The sequence below is a fragment of the Aulonocara stuartgranti genome (assembly GCF_965226115.1).
Source record: "Aulonocara stuartgranti genome assembly, chromosome: 3".
Classification (NCBI taxonomy): Eukaryota; Metazoa; Chordata; class Actinopteri; order Cichliformes; family Cichlidae; genus Aulonocara; species Aulonocara stuartgranti.
Window position 1 is genome coordinate 27,060,355 of NC_138941.1, and position 22,445 is coordinate 27,082,799.

Below are 22,445 nucleotides of genomic sequence, written 5' to 3' on the forward strand. Positions count from 1 at the left end.
CAGTAAGCGTTAGCCAGCTTTAAACTTTGTGGATCTCCACTGGACGGAAAGGTTTGCGTTTCCAGTCTCAATGTGGCTGTTTCAACAGAGTAATGTAACTTTGAATGGTCCACAAATAGTAACTTCACTCTACTGCTGTTTACACAATAACTAGTGGTCCTCACTCATCAATGAGTGGGCAAATTTAGACATGGGAGCCAGTCAATTCGAGTAAAATTGTAACTGACAAGGGATAAAACCAATGGATTGTGCTGGGATGCGACTCTATGGGTGTGATTGGTTGCGCTTATAGACCAGCCCTTATTCGCTTGACCAATTAATGAAAGCTAAAGCTAACCGACAGCTACTTCGGCCAATTATAACGTTGGACTTCCCGGTAGGTGGGTCTGCGTGTAGAGGGGTGGGGTGTTCGAGGTCATTCAGTCCCTCTCTGATTCACTCTATCGGCGTGTGTGTGTGTTGAGGGAACGGGTAGTTGGAGTAAGGAATCGCCGGGCGCTAGTGCATCACGAATGCTTTTTTTGGGAAAGAAACGCCGCTGAAAAATTACACCATAGACCGAAGAAGCGACCCCCGGTGACGACTTCTGTGAAAAGAATCTTTTCAACGCAGCGACTGCGCCACACGCACAGCCAGGCAAACGCAGCCGGGCTATCAAATGTTAGCCTACTAGCATCCCTGAAAACAGACGGGATCAAGGTGTTGATAGCTAGCCTCCCAGCTAATTGCCCATCAGCTAGCATCCTCAGCGGTAGCATCATTAGCTCGTTTCTCCTCGCGCACGTCGAGACCTCGCCATCGCTCGTGGCGGTCCCTTTTAGGTCGCGGCAATCAAATCCGACACTGAGACAAAAACAGAGAGCGGTTCCTCCTCACTGGTGCTGGAGACGGCGTCTGCGTTGCATTAGTTGACACCATCACACCCAACCCCATCACCTCTGCCCCTCTTCCTCCACCCGAAACACTGGAAATCCACAAGCGGCCGGGTAGCGGCGAGGGGCCGGCGAAGCTGGGGGTGGTAACGCTACCGGACTCGCAGGGAGTCACAGCGGCTACAGACAAGCACAGCCGTGGGGATCTACCGACAAGTATGGACGGGCTGGCCGTGGAAGTTCGCGGCTCGAACGGGGCCTTCTACAAGGTAACCAGGTTACAAACGTAGTTTCTAGCTGTCCCAGTTAAAGTTTTGTTTCCTTCTCAAAACGTTAGGTTTCGCTCTTCTGAGCTCAGCTCTCGCTAACTGGTACTCTGCTAATGCTAGCGTGGGTCCACTCCTGACGAACAGGGATGGTTTTGCGTTCAATTAGGGCTGGCCATTGTGGTGTAGGCAGCTAGCCGTAGCTAGCAGTTAGGCTAGGCACACTTGACATCACCATGCATGGCCTATGTGTGTTCATTTTCTTTTATCACATGTCAGCGTGAAAACACGCTGTAAACAGTTTTGAAGCGACACACGGCAGGTCCGCTAATGAAACCCTGGATGGAAACATTTAAAAAGGGCAGCGAGCTGCTGATCAGACAGCTGTTGTGCAGCTCCTACGTGCAAGTGTGATGTGATGCTACATCAAAGCTCACATTCTTCATAATTGCTTTGTAGCCCAGCCCAGGTTTCAGCTACAGCGCTGTACCGCGTGTCTCATGTTTATTGCCCTGACTGACGCTTTTGGTTTCAATTCTGCCTGATTTTAAACAGAAAGATCACTTTCACATGCAGACACGTGACTTCAGGTCTTTGTTGTTGCTGTGTCACAGCTTGTTTACGACGTAACATTAAGATGGCAGCCAAACTATACTATCAAGCATGTTTTGGTTTGTTTTTTTTCTCAGATGTCTTAAGTGGTCAGGCTCACAGGTTTGGTTCTGCGAGAGATTGTAAGGTTTAAGGGGCAGCTTCAGACTGAGGAGACACTAAACCGTTTTGGGGGATAGGGAAATAAACCCTACTCACCCTCACCAACTCTGTCTAGTTTTAGAGAACATCTTTGATTCAGCTTTTTAGATAGCCCATTTCTTTGCCTGCGTCTTCAGTCTTTTTTTTCCTCAACCTTTCAGCTGGCCGGTGGAGCACATGGTGGGTTAGTGATGACCCTATATTTACCCTCCTCATGCTGCCTCACCTGTTGTTCTGGTTTACGGGGTGACAGTTTGGCTCTGGCGTCAAACACTTTCCACGAAACTCTGCTGTGTCCATTATTTCACAGCTCTTTTGGCCGATGTCATTGACACATAGCTGCGATTCTCTTTAGTGTATATTTTTGCCCTTGATGGAGGTGAGTGGGGTGAAAGCTTTGCTACTTTCCTCCTTTCCTGTCGTGATTGGCACATGGGTATAAAAGGATTTTATTCAATTCCACCACCATTCACCCCGTTACCACTTTGTTTTCTGTTGAGCTATGAATGGGCATCGTGTTTATTAAAGTGTCAGGAAAGTGGCACTCTATATGGTTTCTTTTGCAGCAGAAAACACAATGGGAAAACTGAGAAGACTAATTTTTAAACATTGTGACATTCCCTTTTTTCTCTATGTCACTGAAGCTTGTGCATTAAACTGCCTTCTTTTCATCTATTTATATTTTATTATAAGCCCAGTCTGATCAGTGGCTGGTTATATTGAAAAATCTGTGAGAGGAATATTGCAGACCTGGCATCTTTTCTCCAAATGATCTTAGTGACCACATGTGTGTGCTGGCCTAAGGCTGAAGTGTGGACACGGGCAACTGTAGTACAAACCTAGCAGTGCCTTGTGTAAGGGGCAGTTAACTTGACAGGGCATGCACACAGCTGTCTCACCACATGTGATCTGTGGAAACTGAAGGGTGATTACTTTGTAACTCCGATCGGTTGGCATTGCTGACTTCTGTGATAAAGGCCAATCTGCTCTGAAGCTGGAACCCTGCGATGACGTATAGTATAGAGGGATGGATGGTGTGAATGCTAACCAGGACCTTCTCAAAACTGAGGCAGTGGTGGTTAGCATTAATATCTGAGAGTAGACTGCAAAAAAATAAAAATGGTGTGACATCTATGCAACCAAAACCAAAGTGGCTTTAGAAAACTTTTAATGTGGTATCATGTTTCTGTCTTCCTGTATCATGATTCCCGTGTGGAGCTTATGTGTTCTCAGCATTTCCGTACCCAGGGCGCACACCCACACTTTGTTAAATTATTTAATAATTAATGCTATACATACTTTGTGACAGTAAATAATGGAGCACAAATCAGTTGCATCTCCAGTAATTGTCTTATCTTGCGGCTAGACCACAGCTGTGTCGTCTTGGATTGAAGGTACAGACTTAATTTCTGCTCTGCAGCCTTGATGAGCTACAGTGTAGCAGGTACTGGTGAAAGATGCCCCTCCAACACCAGAACCAGAACTATGTCACCGTTTGCTGCAGTCTAAGTCAGCAGGCTTGGATTTTGTCCTGTAGCCGGATGACATCAAACTGCTGCAACAGTGACCTGACCATCTAGCTGTAGGGAAAGTTGAAACAGAAAGGATCGAAGGCAAACTTTGAAATAAAAATGAATCTTGTAATTTATACTTAAATTAGGTTTTTTTTGATAGGTATTTTTGTTTTTAATTCATAATCAATGAGAAACAAAATACTGCGGTATAAATTTATACCTCAGTATTTTGGAGCATCAGGATCTCCCTCGTGTCTAAACATTTATTTTATCCAGGTTCAGGTCAACATTAGCATCTTTCCAGCAGGTGAATCCCCACCCCCTACAGTACAAACCATCAAGAATACTTGTACAACCCCTCTGTCCCATATATGGTCGTGTCACACCGAGAGACGTGACACACCCACACCACAAATGGGGAGTAGGTTGCTTAAAATTTATGGCATGCTGAGACAGATCTGTGGACAGCCATGATGGACGAGTAGTAGGTTAAAGTGATCTCTCGTAATGGGCAGGCAAATGATTGTCCCCTATAGGCTGGCCCGGATGCCTGTACACGCACTCATTTGAACAGTCCTGTGTAAAATTGTTGTCTTTAAATCTCCCACACAAACACACAGTGAAGAGGGCTCGCTTCTGGATTTTAATTCTGTTGTTGTTTGCGTGTGTGTGTGTGTGTGTGTGTGTGTGTGTGTGTGTGTGTGTGTGTGTGTGTGTGTGTGTGTGTGTGTGTGTGTGTGTGTGTGTGTATGTGTGAGAGAGAGGGAGTGAGCGTGTGTGTGAGAGATTTCCCGGCTGTCTGTGCTGTCAGGAGGAGTCAGTGTTCCTCGTCACTTTATCCAACACAGAATTCACAGCCAGAGAATTGTGTCAGCGATGTGATGTCTTGGCTTCTAAAAAAGCCCAAGATGCGCTTTTTTTTTCCCTTTTGTATTTCTAGTCACAGTATCAGTCTAACATTGCTCACAGCCGCCTGTGTTGTTTACATGTACACAAAAAAAAAAATCAAATGCTCACAGCCCCACCCATCTGTCTTTCTGTTGTGCATTCATGGGAATAAAAATTCTCTCTTTTGTCTTTTAGGGTTATATCAAAGATGTCCACGAAGACTCGCTCACAATTGTGTTTGAAAACAAGTAAGTATGCTCTTCCTGTGCACCTCTCCTGTTTAGCCTTAGCTGCAGTATGCCTGGTTTAGGATGTTGCAAGGCATCAAAAATTGTCCTGTTCAGCACCTGTGTTTGGCATGCAGCTGTCCATACATGTCTCTAACAGTTTTTTCACCTCCTGCTCTAACCCCCACCTCTCGCACCACCACCCTGGTGGCATGCTTTCCTATATTCCAAGCCCCACCTACTGTCCCCTTCTACCACCCCTCCACCACCCAACTCGTCCCTCTTTATCTACTTGGCTCAGCGTGTAGATCAGGGAGCTCCTAAAAATAGTGACCCATGGTATGCGCTTCGGGAGGGGTGGCAACAGGGTGGCCTGTGTCATTTTTGGGATCCATCCTTCCTTCTCCTTTTACTTTCCCTTAGCACACGTAGTTGTTGGAGCAGCTGGTTGTATAAGATGGTGAATGAACTGTACATGTTTTTGGTCTATAGTGAAAGATGAGACCCATTTGGGGTCACCACAATTTGGTTGTGAAAGAAAATCAATGAGAAGCCCGGAATAAATTTTTTTTTTTTTTTTTTTTAATAAATGTTATTTTCTGTTGTTTGTGATTAGAATATAAATGTTAAAAAAGGATGACTCATTTTGAAGGGTCTCTACTCATCCTTATTCTAAAAGGCATTGAATTCATCAATCTAAAAATAAATCTTTAATAGAAGCAAAAGGTCTTACGTAAATCCATCAAAGGTCTTAAAAAGAATTAAGACTTGGTTAGTGGAAAATATTTTTTGTTCTGATGTTGACTGATTTAAATTTGCACTGAAAATCGTGACTTGGTTGCTTAAGGCAGATGCACTTTGCTGTCTGCTATCTACCAACAGAATGAATGGGGAGGCAAAACTGATGAAAATATCAAACTATTCAACCAAGTGTTTCAAGTTTAAGTTTACTACACATTTGAACCCCAAGGCAATCAGAAGTACTTCATAAAATGTAACAGTCTATGAGCTAAGTTGAGAAGCATGAGACGGTGTAAGGGCACTTATAATTAAATTTATGGTTTAAATTTAACCAATAAAACAATTAGAAAAGGAGTAAAGGTAAAGCACAGTTTAAGAAGTTAGTTATTAATTTATTTAATAGTGGTAAACAAAGTGCCTCAGGCTTAATTTGAAAGGTCTGAGTTGCAGCAGTTTGCAGTTTCTGGGAGTTCATTGATAATTTGTTCGGCATAAAAACTAAACATTGCATCTCCATGTTTAATTTTGACTGAGCATAAATGAAACTGGCCCTCGATGACCTGCAGAGTCTGTATGGTTCATAATGTAGCAACTGAAATGTTCCTTACATGTGAATTATACGTCTGCGTCAGATCTACGTCGTAACCTGTACCATTAACCCTCCACCACAACTTAAGGATGGGAAGTAGTCTTAAGTCAAGCTTTAGCCGTCAACCCATCAAGGCTTTATAAACCAGCGGCTTTCAGATAACTTCTTTGTTTTGGCATCTTGAGAGCCAAGGTAGCGAAATTCTGTGCAGGTTACCAGTTCGAGATGTTCCAAGCCAACGAGTGAACCACACAAGTTAAATACCCTATGCCTCTAACTCAAAGAAAGTGAGGTTATTTTTAATTGAATTTAGAATAACTGAAATCCTTACAAAAATCTGGACTCTAACCTTTCTTAATCTGAAAGGATTCTGCTTTAATAGAGTGGCGTTCACAGCTGCAAGCCTTTCAATGGACTGGACTGAATGAATATTTGTTTCTCTGTTTATCACACATAAAGGCAAAATCAATTGTGCAGTTGATAAAGATGAAATAGACTATTATTTTTTTAAAAACGTTATTTAACCAGGAAGTGAAGTGCTTGATAAGCCTCTTGCCAGAGTTCCTGATCTGACACGTGCAACATTAACTCTGTTTTTATTTCCAATGGTGTGAAAAAAGGGATCTCCCGGCGAGAACCTGCGTAAGCAAGGACACGTGCACAGTTATTCTATCAGTGTATGGAAGCATCAGCATTTTGTACAGTAACCAACCACTCTGTTAGATGCATCTCTTCAGCTCCTCATTAACAGATATCTAATTGGTCAATTACATGGCAGCAAGTAAATTTATATAGGCATTTAGACTTTGTCAGGTAACCTGGTGAAGTTCGAGCGTTTGAATGGGAGATGAAAGGTGATTTAAGTGATTTTTAACATGGTTTGTGCTGGATGGGCTGTTCTGAGCGTTTCACAAACTGCTCATCTACTGGTATATTCCTCACAGCCATCTCTAGGCTTTACAGAGACTGGTCAGAAAAAGTAAATATTCAGTGACCCAATGCAAGAGGTTTTTGTTTTGTTTTGTTTTTTTTGTGTGTGGCCTTTTTCAGCCTTACTGCACAACGCAGTGAAGAGTGACAGGAAAGCGGAGGGAGGGAGGGAGGGAGGGGGAGGAGAAAGGGGAAGACATGTGGCAAAGGGCCACGGGTCAGACTCAAATCCGGCCATTCGCCCTGCTCGTCCCGGTGCAAGAGGCCTTTGGGTGAAAATGCTTTGTTGAAATCAGAAGACGATGGCCAGAGTGTTACACAACAATAGAATGGCAACAGTAACTAGTAATAACTGCTTGTTCAAGCAAGGTATGCATAACCTGATGAACCTTGAAGCACACAGGCTACAGCAGCAGAAGACCACACCAGGTGCATCTCCTGCCAGCTAAGAACAGGAAACTGAGGCTGCAGTTAGCACAGGCTGACCGATGGCAGATTAGAGAAAATTGGAAAATCACTGCGGAGGAGTCCAAGACTGAGGAGTCTTGGATTTGGTAGGGCATAAACAAAAGGATGGATCCCATCCTGCCTTGTGTCAGGGAGTCTAACCCAATATTAGCAAGGTGTATCAAAGAGAGTGGCTGGTGAGTGTGGTTTGGTTGGTTTGTTGTAGCTCAAGTATAGTACAGCTGGATTTTGTGCTTATGTTGTTCTATTACACAAACACGAACAACAAGTCTTGATACTCTTTGTCCTGGGGTGACTGTAGAGGATAAAAATTTAAACATCAGGATATTTGTATGCCTTTGGTTTGTTTTGTTATCGATGTTAAAGCATTGTTGCTACTTTCTATAATAAAAGCTCCACCCACACCACATAATAAAGCTCCACCCACAAAAACCAAAACAAAACACAAAGGAGGATGGAAGCTCTCAAAAGAAAAGTCCTATAAAAACTTAGTTGAGAGATCAAACTGAATGAGCTGCTATATACTGTATATTAATCTCAAGCTTTAGGTTTTGCAAGTCTTTCACTTTTCTGCTTCTGAGTCATTTTTAAATTCTTGTTGAGTGTAAAATGACAACCTTTCCACTTACTGACCAGCCACGGTCCCTGGGCTTCCTCATTAAACCTAATGAACCTTTAAAACTGTTATTGTTATTATGTCTGTAAATGTGCTACACAGCAGTGAGTGGGTAATACGTACCCATACCATTACAATCCGAGTGTGACGTGACTTAGAAGAGCTTCAGCCAACAGCGTTTCATTTACCTGTGATTGTCGGTAGGTTGACAAGTGTTTTGTCTCCTCCACAGCTGGCAGCCAGAGAGACAGTTGCCCTTCAGTGACGTGCGGTTGCCTCCTCCAGCCGACTATCACAAGGAAATTGGTGAAGGAGAGGAGGTGGAGGTGAGGCCTGGCTCTTTGCATATGTCTGACTCAGCTCATACACATAAATTTTCCGACATTATGTCTCAAGGCCTTGTTTTTCACTCCGACAGTCAGATAATTATTCGCCGATACTTTTCACCTGTCGTTTCAAAAATCCTGGAAAATTCTGAAGTCTTTGATAGGTACACATTTTAGATCACATATACTTTTTTCCACATTATTAATTGGAAGTACTTACAGTTTATGTTATGTGATGTATATTATCACATAGTCTGCTATACACCCAGTGATTTCAGACATGACCTGAGTTCCTGAGGCTCATTTAAAAAGCCTGAAGTTTGAATCATGGATCTTGATATAATGATTAAATACGTTACAGGTCACATCTAAAACACATTGTATATAAAATGTGTGCATATGTGTTTCTATTGCTGTGGGTGATGTTGTATTCAGACCCAATAAACGTGTTTTTGACCGTTTCTCTAACAGCCAATGAAAGAAGCAGTTCCTTCCAAAGTTAATCCGCTAGCTGGAATCATTTAACAGTAACAAACAGGAAGTTGTATAAAAAGCATCAAATACTGTGTGGCAGAGTTTATTGGACTGTTGAATATGTGCTTATCCATCAAGTAACTGTTTAAATGTGTTGTGTTCAGGCTTTTATAAACATGGTTTGGTCTGCAGTCTTTTACGAAGGACTTAAAAAGCATTTCTAAAACGATAGCATAGATCCAGCCCACACGCTTTTTACAGAGTGACATAGTTAAATTAGAATTTTTGTCACTAATGTGAGTTTAACAATCCTGACTGAGATCTGAGGACCCCGCAGATCATTTAAGTGTTGCATTCGATTGTTTTGAGATGTCTCCATAACTGAAACACGTCCCAGTCGTGGAGACCTCTCATCTGCATCTATTTAGCATTAAGAGTTTTGTTTTTGTTTTCATGGAAATGCAAGTTTAAGGACACGTGGCTCTAGATAAAAAGTACCAGAAATGTCTCGTTGCAACGGTTTTTTAAGGTGTGCCAAAAATCTTTTAAAGTTGGGACTATGGGAGTTATAGATGTGGAATCCACATAATATTAGTGGGAGCTGTTCATACAAGTGTTTCGTTAAGTTTTTACTAACCACTAAACTAATACCTGAGGTGTCTTGGGTTAAATTAGTCCCATTCAAAGTCAAACAGCTTCATTCTCTCTTTTCAAGGTGATGCTTTTTATTTATTTATTTGATTTTTAGTCTTTTTTTTTTTTTTTTTAAAGTGGATGAGCGTGTTTCTGTCTTTTGTCTGTGGTTCAGCTTTTATTCGCTGTCTCTCCAGGTTTACTCCAGGGCCAACGAACAGGAGCCATGCGGCTGGTGGCTGGCGCGGGTCAGAATGATGAAGGGAGAAGTAAGTGTTTGCTGAGAGTAAATCTTTGAACAAGTGAGATAAGTGGGTAAACACACAAACTGAAATTATATTTCCTGCTCTTATATAATAAAGCAAGAGTGACTAGTATGTATAACATCCTCTACCTTTGCGTTTCAAGCCCTGTTTGAACGTCTGCCCATCATTAGACAACACTTCAGTACATTTTAATACACAGTTGTTCTTTTAATCCAGCCTAATCTTTGTTTTGTGGATATGTTGAAAACTCAATAGTTACTTCCTGTTTCTAAGTTCCTGAGGCTTTCACTGAGCTGTTCAGCTGAAAGGAACTATCATAATTGAGAAGACGATATCACGCAGCGGTGATAGAATCCACCTAGGTCAGCTTCCTCTCTGTTTATTAATCAGTAAGCAGTCGTCTTTCACTTTGCCTCTGGCTGTACTGCCAGTAAGTCTTTATGGAGCTCTGAGTACTGCAGTATGCTGTGTGTAAAATAAATATAGGCCAGTAGTAAGAAGTGCTGCTGGGTAATGGGCCCAAAGAGTTTGTCCTAATCAACTCTGACATTGTACATTCAAATTACCTGTCCCGTTCACTCTGTGTGTCTTCTGCACCCTGACCTATTGTGTCAAAGTGGATTTGCACGGGACCAGTCTTTTTAAAATTTTTCAGATAATTACAAGGAGCTCTGACTCTCAGGCACCAGCTGCAGGTTGAATAGTGGGTCAGTGGGATATGGAAAGGACAGCTATGCAGGGCTAATGTGCCAAGGGAGCTGCTGCTGCTGCTGTAGTGCTGTTATTTGGAGCAGTCTGATAAGAGCCTGCAGGAATGTCTAGCATTGACTGATGGCTTTAATTCAGTCCTTTGAGCGTGGAGTGTGCAGTGTTGGTCTTGCTGCTGCACTTTTTCTGCACTACTTGTCGTGTTTTTCTGTATCTTTACTCTCATGCATCTTCTTTCACTTGATTTTATGTATATGAAATAGAAGAAAGTAGCAACAGAGTGTAGTTTTATTAGCAGCAAGACGCAGAGGTGCATCTCGAGACATCTTTGACTCCATCGGAGCTTTATATATCTGTGTTTTTGTCTACTTTATTAAAAATCTGTATCTCCCGTGTTGTTTTCAGTTCTATGTGATCGAATATGCGGCGTGCGACGCCACGTACAACGAGATAGTCACGTCAGAGCGCATCAGGCCTCTAAACCCCAACAGCCCTGCCTCTCGAAACACCTTCCACAAGATCCCCATCCCCGTCCCAGAAGACCTGAGGGACATGTGAGTCCTGCATATAAACAACCCCTCACTCATGCCTCTACACATCCAAGCACTTTGCTCCCTTAGAGTTCTCATATGTTGTCAGCAATCATGCGTGTAATGATGATTCGGTGCTGCCAAACGAATAACGAGATCGACCCTGCTCTGGATTGTTTTATCGACAGCTGTGCAAACGACAACATTCACAAAGACTTCAGGAAAGCAATCGGAGCCAACTGCATCTTCTACAGTGCCCAAACACATGAGCTCATCGTGCTGGTTAGTACTCTGAACACACACTTCAGCAGACGCCTCCTGATCAAGTTAATGGCCTTGTTTTATGTCATCACGTGAAGGAATGATGCAAAGCAGCAGCAAAAAATCTCACTCGCAAATGTGAACATCAGGGAAGGCAGACAGACGAAGAGATGTGAATCCAGATAATGCTGCTAACATTATATGCACAAAAGTACTGTACCGTATACACACACTGCTACTTTGTGACTGAGTGTGTAGACATTCATTCACAAATGTTTGTAAAGGCTATAGGACTGTATACTTCTGCTAATTTAATTTAAGAAATATAAGCGATCCCCTGAAAGTAAACAGTTTTAAGTCGAGCTCACTAGATGACTAACTTTTAAAAACATCTTAAAATCCAAACTCCTGGATGTTTGGGCCCAGCGTAGGGATATTTGAATCATGGAATAATTCAACTACAACTGTGTCATAGTGATGGCAAAGAGTTTACATTTCAGCTCCAGAAAGAGCATTTTAGCAGTGCTTTGGATTGTGGTCAATAAAGAGAAGTGTGAATCGTAAATTGCGAAGACCTTAAGTCTTATAAATTTGCTAGAGCTGAATAACTTTACCAGAAAAAAGTCTGGCCACACAGCAGCCGTTCTGCAATGCTTTATTTGGGCAGTTATTTTAAAGCATTATCTCAATTAAAAAAACATCTATGGGCCTGCTAGAGAACTCTGATAAAAGCCACTTAAAAATGTGAAGCCTTTGGCCCAAAATAAACTTTTAAAAACCTTTTTTTAATTTCCCTCTCCTTAAAGTTTGACTTCTACCACCATCTTTTACCGCTGTAGAATTAACCCAAATTTCAGTTCAGGGCTCTCTAATAAGGGGTTCATGCCCTACACATCCCGGATGACTGTCTGTTGTGGTTTAGGAACATGTTTTTCAAAGCATTTCTTGCTCTGGGCATTGAATGTCTGTTCTGTCTGGATCGTCTTTACGAGTCGGTTATGGCTTTTGTTGTATTAGTTTACCTGATTCTGAACCTTTGTTGCCTTGTGTGTCTTATGTTGTGTCTTCAGTCCACAAATGAAACCACAGTAAAGCGTGCAGCTCTTCTGAGCGACATGCATTTCCGGAGCATCCGTACCAAGCTTATGCTAATGTCCCGCAATGAAGAAGCCACCAAACATTTGGAGGTAATACATTCTGTCAACTACATGTGTCTCCCTGATCATTTAAATCCTAGCCATGCATCTTGGCAAGCAACCTTGCGTTTCCCCTTTCCTAGACAAGTAAGCAGTTAGCATCGGCGTACCAAGAGGAGGTGAGGGTCAGGGAGGACCTGATGGGCCTCGCCATCGGCTCCCACGGTGCCAACATCCAGCAAGCGAGGAAGGTGCCTGGTGTTACAGCGATCGAGCTGGAGGAGGAAAGCTGCACGTTCAGGATCTATGGAGAGGTACGCTGGTTAAGGAGGCTTTCTGCTGCTGTTTTTGGAGAAGCAAGCAGGAGAAAACAAATGATCCTTTTTTACATACAGCACTGACAGTTCACTGTTAGTGAATGTAGGTGGGCAAATATCATCTGAAGCACTGAAACCATAACATTTGTTTGGTTCTCTTTTACTATTTTAAAACTTTAATCCTGATTGGATCAATGGAATAACAATTCAGTTGATCCATTCAGGCTGTTGCCAGTGTGAGATGGCAATTATAGGCTAATTAGCGACATGAGGTGATTTATTGGATGTAGGGATGTCTTAAAACATAAGATTATGAGTGATGGATTGAGAATATTGACTCTTCACAGTTTTTGCCAGTGCGTAGAAATGCAGAGAAACTAAACTGCCTGCTTGTCAAAGTCTGTGTTCAGATTTGGACTTTGGTCACCCCCGCCTGCCCCAGAAGTCACTGGAGATAATAATTTAAAAACATGCATAATAATAATGAAACAGATTTTAATTACTTTATCTAATTAATGTGAGAGTTGCATTAAGCACTAACTTTTTAGATTGTATATTTGGTCACTAGACTTGTGCATGTGGCTGTTATTGAATGAGAGAGGGCAGCACAGCAGGCAGAAGTTAATGAGAACTCGCTAGCTTACAACGAACGGATAAATGCAGAAGTACTGCAAACATCCGAGTCTGAGCAAAGCTGTCAGAGTCCTGGCTAGAGCAGCACTGCTTCCACAGTGTGTCCGTCTTCCCCCCCGACATTCAACCGGTCACAGTAGAATGCTGCACCTCTCTGAGCCTGGTTCTGTAGGAGGGTTCTTCCTGTTAAAAGGGAGTTTTTCCTTCCCACTGTTGCCAAGTGGTTGTTGAAAAGGAGTCATTTGATTCGTGGGATTTTTCTCTGTATTACTGTAAGGTAGAGACACCTGTTGATGGGATTTAGTGCTGTATAAATAAAATTGAAACTTCATAAGGGCCACGGTTCTTTTTTAGTGCAGAATAATGCACTGAAACGGAATAAAAACTTTTTGCTGTGCATACTTTCATTTTGGTTCTTATGTGCCGTACACTGCATTGTTTGTGTTGTTACAGACCCCAGAGGCAGTGAAGCAGGCCAGAGAGTATCTCGAGTTCAAGGAAGACTACTTTCAGGTACCCAGGAACCTTGTAGGTGAGTGAACAACATAACATTCCTGAGTTCATTTTGCTGCTGACATTCTGCTTCATCACCACACCATATTCCTGATTGGAACATTCTTTCACCCTTTCCGCTTTCCCCGTTGCGCAGGCAAAGTCATCGGCAAAAACGGCAAAGTCATCCAGGAGATTGTGGACAAGTCGGGCGTGGTCCGTGTCAGGATCGAGGGAGACAACGACAAAAAGCTTCCCCGCGAGGAGGTAGGCAGGCAGGGGGCTGGCAGGGACGACACTGCCAGCAGCAAAGAGGTGAATGGACCGATCGGCTGCTCTCCCAGACCCTCCTATAACCTCCCCAACCCTCCCCCCTCCACCATCCATCTTCCCTCGTCTCTCCAATCAGAAAAGCTACTTAACTGCAGCAGCGTGCAAGCGTCCCATGTGCTGTCTGCTTTGACTCTGTTCGTTCTGCTGCTGCTTTGTATCTTGTTTTGTCACAGAGTTTGCTTTGCTTTCCACACACAGCCCACTGCACAGCATATATGTTATACTGGGCTGGTTAGCCAACTGTGGTCTGATGGGTTGGTATGCTCCTGTTGAGTGTGCAATTTAAGTATATAGTTGCTCATTGTTTAAACTGATGATTATCTGTTTCCTTTCTTTAAAAAAAAAAAAAAAAAAAAAGACCTTCAGCTTTTAATTCCTCCCCCACTCTCTGCTGTTGTTTCAGGGCATGGTTCCCTTTGTGTTTGTGGGAACCAAGGAGAACATCAGCAACGCTCAGGCTCTGTTGGAGTACCACGTGTCCTATCTCCAGGTTTGTCAGTCTTCCATTTTTACCAGTAGATGGCACCACTGCTTTTTGTTTTTTGTCTTTTTTTTGTGACAGAAAAAGATAAAAACAGCGTATTTTCTGTCTCTGCCACCTCGACTTTATTTGAATACATGTGTTCATCCCACAACAATTATTTCTTCTTCTTTGGGAACGTGGAGCAGGTGTGTATCGGTCACCTGTCTCTCGACTTTCCAGCTCCACATGAGGAAAGCTGCTGAGAGCTCCTTATTTTGCCCTTACCTCATGTGCTTTTATAAATAGCTCCTCTCTACGGGATGGGGTGGAGAGTATGCCTGAGTATAGATTACCAGCTATCTGGACCCTCAGTGTTCAAAAATAACATCAGACCCCCTCCTGTCGCCCCTCCCTTCCTTCACACTTCCCTTGAGGTTCAGCTGTCATTGGTGGAGACAGCTGTCACACCGTGAACTGAGACCTTTCTCCCCACTAAATCCTCCTCTAGATCACCCACTTCTAAACTGCCATTAGTCACCACTGCCCACTCATCTACTATTTAAAAAAAAAAAAAAAAAAAAGCTTTTAATTTATTGAAGGTGTCATCAAATTTGATAAACTGATACCTTTAAGTTTATCCCTGCTGTCAAGTTGTTTTATTAGAGGGCTGTGGGAGAGGTTATCGGTTTATTGGCTGTTGCTTATGTGGTATCCTCTCCAGCAAGATGATACAGAGATCCAACCAACTGGACAATCTCTGCAGAACCACTCAGCATCTGTGACTTGAACTGACTGAGAACATGTGAGCAAGCAGACTGTGGAGCTCTTTGTTATCCTTTAGAGATTTAGTAAAGGGGGGGGGGGTGCATTTCTAAAAGTGTAAAGGCAGCAGTTTGCTTAAAAAAAAAGAGACTGTAATTGATGGCAGGCATGCCTGTGTCTGTGTGACAGATACAGCTGCTTGTTCAACCCTCGACTATGAATTAATGTTTATCGCAGTCAGCCGGTCCATCTGTTAAAAATCACTAGGTGAACACAAGTGGGTGTTCTGTGAGAATGCTCAGGTTGAACTTCACCAATTGCTGCCACCTAGTGGTCAGCAGTAGGCTTATTAAGAGAACCAAAGCAAAGCAAGGCCCACAACGGATGGGAGCTCTAGGCCCAACAGAATAATCTTGTGTGAGTGTACTCTTGAGTCCTTTCTGTTCGCGGAACAGGCTCTTAAATGCGATTTGTCCCCGACCTGTAGGAGGTGGAGCAGCTGCGCCTTGAGCGCCTGCAGATTGACGAGCAGCTCCGTCAGATCGGGGTTGGGTACCGCGCGCCTACCGGCCGAACCGGGGGCCCTGGTGTTGATCGAGAGAAAGGCTACCTGACAGATGAAAGCACCAATTCACTCCACACTCGAACCTACGGGGGCCGCGGCAGAGGGCGAAGGGCCTCCAACAGTCAGTACTCCGGATATGGTGAGAGTTACAGAGTTCAAATTTGACTTTAACGTGCGGTTGTAATAATACAATACAGTAATAGTACAACATAAGATTCAGTCATGAAATAAATTAAAAATAATTTTTTATTTGATTGTCTACCTAATGCAGGCACAAACTCTGAGCTGTCCAATGCCTCTGAGCCAGAGGACCTCACCGAGCGAGACCAGAGGCCCCGTGGAATAGGCAACGATGAGAGGGGATCCCGACGGGGTGGTAGGGGCCGAGGATCCAACTCAGGACGAGGTCGCGGAGGGCCAGGATCCAAGCCTTCGAACTCAATCAGCTCAGGTAACCCTCTTTGTACCTAATGACACATATGGCATCTCTTTTCTCCCAAAAGATCATAACAAAGAATGGGAGAAACAATTTTCTTCTCTTTACAGCTGTCTGAAGCCTGAGCTTGCCCGAGCTTGCAGCTTACTTGAGCTGACTTCTTTATTTATGACTGCTAAGTTTAACATGAACATCCACCTTAGTAACAGTCTATATAAGAACTTTAAGATTAAGAAACCAAATGTATTTTTGGTGCAAGCAGCTACTGAAGATTTTCCGAGAAGCAGCAGGCAAGCAGTTTTTTGTAATTGAGCCTGAAAGGTGTGGTCCTCTTAATGAAGTGAAGAGGAAAAACCTGAAAAACCTCTAAGCTTCATCCTTCAGTCAGAAAAGGTTTACTGCAGGTCGTTATGTTAAAACTGCACTCATTAAATGGAAGAAATGATACACAAGTGTTAAACTATTGTTTTGTCACCTGAACAGTACTGAAGGACCCAGACAGTAATCCATACTCCCTGCTGGAGGGTGAAGGAGAGCTGGCTGACGCAGACATCAGTGAAGGCATGGGAGACCGCCGCAGACGATCCCGCCGCCGCCGGAACGACCAGGAGCCCAGTGTCATGGACGCAGCTGCAGAGTCGGACAGCCAGGCCGGCCCGAGTGAGAACGGACTAGGTGAGAGTTGCGGTGGTGCGTTCTCCTTGTTGAAACTTGTTGCCGTGCGTTCGTGGTTAGTCGAGCAGAAATCCGAAACTTTTGGAGGGAGATGATCTACATTTTCTAATTTGACTGTTAGATGAAGAAGCCCGGCCTCAGCGCCGCAACCGAAGCCGCCGCCGCCGTAACCGTGGCAACCGCCCAGAGGGAGGTTCAACCAGCCGTGACAGACAGCCAGAAAGTGGTGAGTTGCTGTCCTTTTACTAGTTTAGCTATTTTACTTTCCACTTTCAGAATGAACACACCCCAGCTGCTGTTCTAGCTAACAGACTTCAATGTTTCCAGTGACTGTTGCTGACTACATATCCCGCGCCGAGTCCCAGAGCAGACAGAACCTGCCCCAGAAGGAAAACCACGCTGCCCCTGAGCCCAAGGTACAAGCTGACATATGCACAGACACTATTCCCCCCCACCCCCGATGTTTCGGTTATATATCGGCTACATTTTGAAGTTCATTTTGTCATTTGCGTTCATTCTAAGTGAATGAGGTGATTGATTCACCAGGGGACAGTTCCTCTCACAGAGCAGGCTGAACTTAGCCAGGCTATCTTTGCTTTTGCTGCCATGACAGAAACTAAAACGCCCCTCAGAGATAATCTCTCACAGCATTGGTTATCACCTTTCTTTCTTAACGCTACGTTCACCAAGGCAGCAGAGCAGAACAAGGGCTACTGCAGTTTTAGCTTGTTCATGAGATGAAGCACTCAGGGTGAGGGCAGCTATTATGTACTTAAAAAAGCATAGTTACACCGTGTTCCCCTCCTGCTTGCAGAAAAATGATCTAATTCTGTGGTAAACAAGGCAGTGATCTCAGCTTTAGCTCAGTGACAATTCTCACTTTGATCTACGTTTTGCACCCACAGGAGAACGGCACCACCGCCAAGAAGGAAGAGCGAACGCCCTCGAAGCGTTCCCCCAGCATAGGATTGACCTCGCCCAGCGAGACCCTGACCTTGGTCAACGGGGTCTCATAAAGAGACGAGCGAACCCTTGCGAACCCAAGTCTAGAGCAAGACTCCATGGCAAACTCTGTCCCTGCTTGCATTAACTTAAACCTTAAACAGATGAGTGAAAAAGTACCTGACAAAATACCTGAGTTCATACTACGAGAGTGAAAAAGTACAAAAAAACGACAAACGCATCTACTTAAAACCACACGTTAACGGTGTATGCTATCCTATCTATCAGTACTTAGTGCTTATTTAAAAGAAAAAAAAGAGGAAAAAAACAACTAGCTTGCCAAAAAAGAGCTGGTGGATATGACTTGATTTTTAAAAATACTGAAACACGAGAAACAGGACGAGACGTTTTTGTTTTTTTTTTGTTGTTGTTGTTTGTTTTTTGTTTTGAACTGTTTGTCTTTATTTCTGTTAATGTTAATTTTGTTCATTGTTTATCACTGGTTTCGACTCGGCGGTCGCTCTCTCAACCAAAACAGACGCATCTCTTTATAACGGTGTTTAAAGTGCACACAGGAGAGATGTAAAGCTGTATGAGCAGACAGTCCGGCTCATGTGACGCCATGTTCGCACACTGAACCTGGGAGTGAAGACGGATTGGAATACAGATAGACATTGTGCCTTGAATTTGAAAAACAAATATATATATATAAACACATAAAACAAAAAAACAAAAAAAACTTGAGTTGTTTTTTTTTTTTTCCATTAAGTTTGTTTTTGAGGGGAAGAAAATGAGTTCTTCTTCCAGGTTTTTTTTTTTTTTCTGTTTTTGGTTTGAAGGAGAGAACAGATCTGTGAGGGAGTGATGAGGAAAAACAAAAACAAAAAAAAGAGGATGCAGAAACAGATGGCGTGGGTGGCCGATGTGAGGAAAATTCAATCTGGTGCCAAACGCGAAATTCAAGGCGCTTGTTCTCATTCCGCGTAGAACGGACGGCGTTAGGGGAGGTAAGTGTGGGGGAATGGAAGAGGAGCGGGGTCGGCGCGTGTGTCTGTCTGTGTGTGAACAGTTGAGACATTTGGCAACAACAAAAATTTTAAACTGAGAGCGGATGACGTGGGGAAAACCTAACGTAGCCCCGAGGGGCGTTGTCACGGCATGCGTCTCTTCCTCCTCTCGCCTGTTTCAGGTCCTTGGAATTGTTCCAGGGCCGGCACCCCGGTGCAGCCCCGCAAACAGGATGGGCTGAGACCAGACCGACCGCACACTTGAACTGTTAAGATTTCGACTTAGAGAGAACTACACCGTGCCTCTTTCTGTGTCAGAGGGGCGGCGGCGCTAGCTTCCAGCCACACTTAGTGTCTTGATTAAAACCACTGCAGTGCACAGCTCCAGACGCACACGAAAGGGGGGAGGGAGCGCGACCACCTTTTCTGGGACGGGTGCTGCTAGTGACGTGGGAAGGGGTGGGGAGAGCCTGGAGACTGCAGACTGTGGGAACGGGACAGCTTAAAATGACATGAGAGCCACACGACACACAGGCCCACATTTACAGGTACACACACACCAGGTCGGCGTGGTTGCCCGCGTAGTGCAAAAGTAGAGGACCCAAAAACTCTGAGCGAGCGAGGTTGTCCGTCTTTTGTACCTGGCGGTTTGGGGTAATTTTTTATTTGTTTTCTTTGTTTTCGGCATACGGAGTAAGAGACGGACTCGAAAACCTCAGCGGCTCTCTGCTCATGTTGTTACTGTTGTCTTGGTTGTCGCTCTCAAGTTCTTTTTGTTGCTCTTTCCACATCGTAGAAAATATGAAATAAAAAACTGAAGTGAAATCAACCTCTTCTGTGGAGATGAACTTTGATTTCTCTTGTCTTGTGAGTTTGCAGTCTATTTTTCTAACTTGCATGGCCATTCGAGTAGTAGGTGGTGCCTGTCCTGTGCATGAGGAAAAAAGGGGTGTTGTTAATCTGACTTACAAAGCCATTGTTTCATTCACTAGAATTGCTGCTAATGTACACACTGAATGTCCAACTAACGTAGAAACTCTACCATGAAGAGAGGAAAAAGAACTATTTGTGACTGATTTTTCTGTTTTTTTTCTCTCTCCCCCTCCAATACTTATATATCTGCCCAGACCCCCAACCCCCCACACACACTCTGTTGGCGGGTACGAGTCAGGAAGGGACCGGTTCCTTTTACTTACAAGTTTTCAGAGTTTCAAAAGTGTTAAATTGTGAAATTACAAAGGGCGACATTGTGCATGACAAGCAAGCATCCACATGACCAAAGGTTTTGAGAGACAGACGAATGGGAGTGTGGTTGACTCAAGATGACCCAGATGCTGCTGTTTTACATTTCTGCTCACCTGTATGTTGTGTTTTTAGAGGATGATCGAACACTTGAGTATTTGTACCTTGGTTCAGTTGCATGTGTGCGAGTGGAGGATGAAGCCTTGCGTGGTATGTTTGTGTTTACCTTTATACCTCATTGTGTGAGTACTGTATTCCCTAATGTATCTGTATCCCTCGCGTCCTGTTGAAAGACTGCTGCGTGTGTGTGTGCGTGCGCGCACGTGCGTCTGCGTGGATGCTGGTTGTACAGTCGACTCCTCACTCTGTCAGATTTTGTCTCTGGTTTTCTCACTCATGTTCTGATGGCAATAAAGGACTTTTCATTGTTTGGTATACATTTTTTTTTTCTTTTTAACATATACGAAACAAACCACATTAGATTAGGATGTTATGTTGATGCGAGTGTACTTCAGTGTAATAATTAGGGGACGATCACAATGGTGTCTTCTGAGTTGTAAAAAGAAAAATTATGGATGATATAACTGTTCCTACTGCAGTGTTAAATTTGTCCCAGGCTATTTTAAGCAAGCCTATTTTGAATTTAAAGAAGCATCGTCTGTTATTTCCAGTATTTGGTTGGCCATTATCTCACACCCCCCCCTCCTACCCTCTTTTTCATTAAAAATTTTTCAGTTAATTAGATGTGAGGAAAATCTTTCAAAGAACCATTTTTGCACCTGAAAGAACAGATTTTTAAAGGGATTTAAGACCTTTGTTCAACTCTACCAACCGTTCATGGCAGATAGTCAACCCTCTCTGAGCCTGGTCTTCTCCTGCAGGCGTCTTCCTGTTAAAAAGTTTGTTTTTTGTTTTTTCTCCCCACTGTCACCAAGTGCTTGCTCATAGTGGGTGGTCTGCTGTAATATTTTAAGTTTTTTATTTTACAATATAAAGCATGTTAAGGTGACTTATTGTGATATGGAATAATTAAAGTAAAATACTTTAAATGTCTAATACAGATATGAGACCCCACCCTCTATCTGATCAAATGTCTCTTTAAAACGTGTACTTTTACACAGTAGTGATTCAGCGGGGTATTTACAGCAACATAGTTTCTATTTGCCCGTACAAATGGTGAGTCATCACCTCTTTAGTGACCGGGTCAGCCCATCTTAAGGATGAGTGCAGATCGCTATAAATGAAAACGCAGCTGATCAAATTTCAAAGCAAAAAGAGACAAATGTGTGATTAAAAGTGCTTGAAATAAACCAAGAAGAGAGAAATGTACTATAATACAAGAATATGGCTGCTTTCTTTGATAGACAGCAGCTTCTGCATTAAAACTGATAGAAGTCACAAGCTTTTAGAGACAGGGTGGTGGAGAAACATCCTTTCATGGTTGTGTTTGCAGAGTTTGACTTTACGTACATACATAAATCTGATGGTGGATACAAAAAGGATTTTTTGGGGGGGAAAATGAAAGCCTTTATTCAGCAGGTAAGGATATTAGTATATTATACCCAGAGTTTCGCCAAATTAGTGTCCAGTATAATCCAGGATTTGAGACTGGACATTGGCTCTTTTGTAACATTCTGTTGGGGGACATTATAATGTGTAGATGTTAAAGAGTGATAAATATAAATGCACCTCAAACATTAGTATGAGTAGATGATAACAATGTAGGCTACATAAGTAAAGGTAAAACAAAAGGAAATTCATGCAGTACTCACACACTGGGAAAAATATATTGATATATATGGCCAGTAGTATAACATCCTTTTATTTACCATCAGCCTATTTCTTCAAGGCAACTGGTGCTACTGTGCATGACATCTTACATAAAAAGGTTTTATGGCTTGAGACACACATTCACAACAGCTTGCCCTCAGCAGGTTTCCTCCTTGTTAGATAAAGAAGTGATTTTATCAAAACTGGGGTGTCACCTGATTAGTTACCCTAAGTAATGATGAGTCAACTCCTTTGCGTTTTTCTGTCTGCGTCTCCCTCTACTGGAAGTTTACTGTTATGTCACATTTGCAGACTAACTGCTAAATAAATGTCTTAAGTTGTAAGTTTTTAAGGGGCATTTTAGCAAAAGTAAAGCAGTGGTTCAATGATGAAAAACAGTCTTAGTTTCACTCATAAGAATATGTCATTCTAATAATCTAATGCTGATGCTAAATAAGTAATGTTTAATAATGCACTGCAACCTCATGTAAAAAGATCTAGCTACATTAGTAATTGCTTTTTGTACACAGATGGCAATTTGAATAATTCTATAATTTTATATACTGTGTTTAAAAAAAAAAAGCTAAATTACACAAGATCATATGATCTT

At 42.9% G+C, this 22,445-nt stretch overlaps 1 protein-coding gene across 4 annotated transcripts; it reads left to right on the forward strand.

The window, feature by feature from the left end:
* The first annotated feature begins 405 nt into the window (after positions 1-405).
* On the forward strand, positions 406-20,500 carry fxr2 (FMR1 autosomal homolog 2). Of its 4 annotated transcripts, none has more exons than XM_082528194.1 (17): positions 406-1,141; positions 4,489-4,541; positions 8,097-8,190; positions 9,495-9,566; positions 10,677-10,825; positions 10,990-11,083; positions 12,133-12,249; positions 12,342-12,512; positions 13,602-13,680; positions 13,798-13,955; positions 14,377-14,463; positions 15,686-15,902; positions 16,035-16,214; positions 16,683-16,889; positions 16,996-17,100; positions 17,202-17,290; positions 17,780-20,500. In XM_082528194.1, the coding sequence occupies exons 1-17, from the start codon at positions 1,091-1,093 to the stop codon at positions 17,888-17,890; spliced, it is 2,034 nt and encodes a 677-aa protein (XP_082384320.1). In that variant the 5' UTR covers positions 406-1,090; the 3' UTR covers positions 17,891-20,500. The 4 variants fall into 4 exon arrangements, with proteins under 4 accessions (XP_082384320.1, XP_082384322.1, XP_082384321.1 ...); XM_082528196.1 differs by having other exon boundaries at positions 13,798-13,907; XM_082528195.1 differs by having other exon boundaries at positions 408-1,141; positions 16,683-16,874.
* Positions 20,501-22,445: the final 1,945 nt, after the last annotated feature.

What these genes read in the sequence shown, in the direction of transcription:
- fxr2 (XM_082528194.1), top strand. Translation starts at nt 1,091, where the DNA reads ATGGACGGGCTGGCCGTGGAAGTTCGCGGCTCGAACGGGGCCTTCTAC. An exon ending in CCAGAAGACCTGAGGGACAT is followed by an intron (nt 10,826 to 10,989) that starts GTGAGTCCTGCA and finishes TTTTATCGACAG; the next exon opens with CTGTGCAAACGACAACATTC. An exon ending in AAGCCACCAAACATTTGGAG is followed by an intron (nt 12,250 to 12,341) that starts GTAATACATTCT and finishes CCCCTTTCCTAG; the next exon opens with ACAAGTAAGCAGTTAGCATC.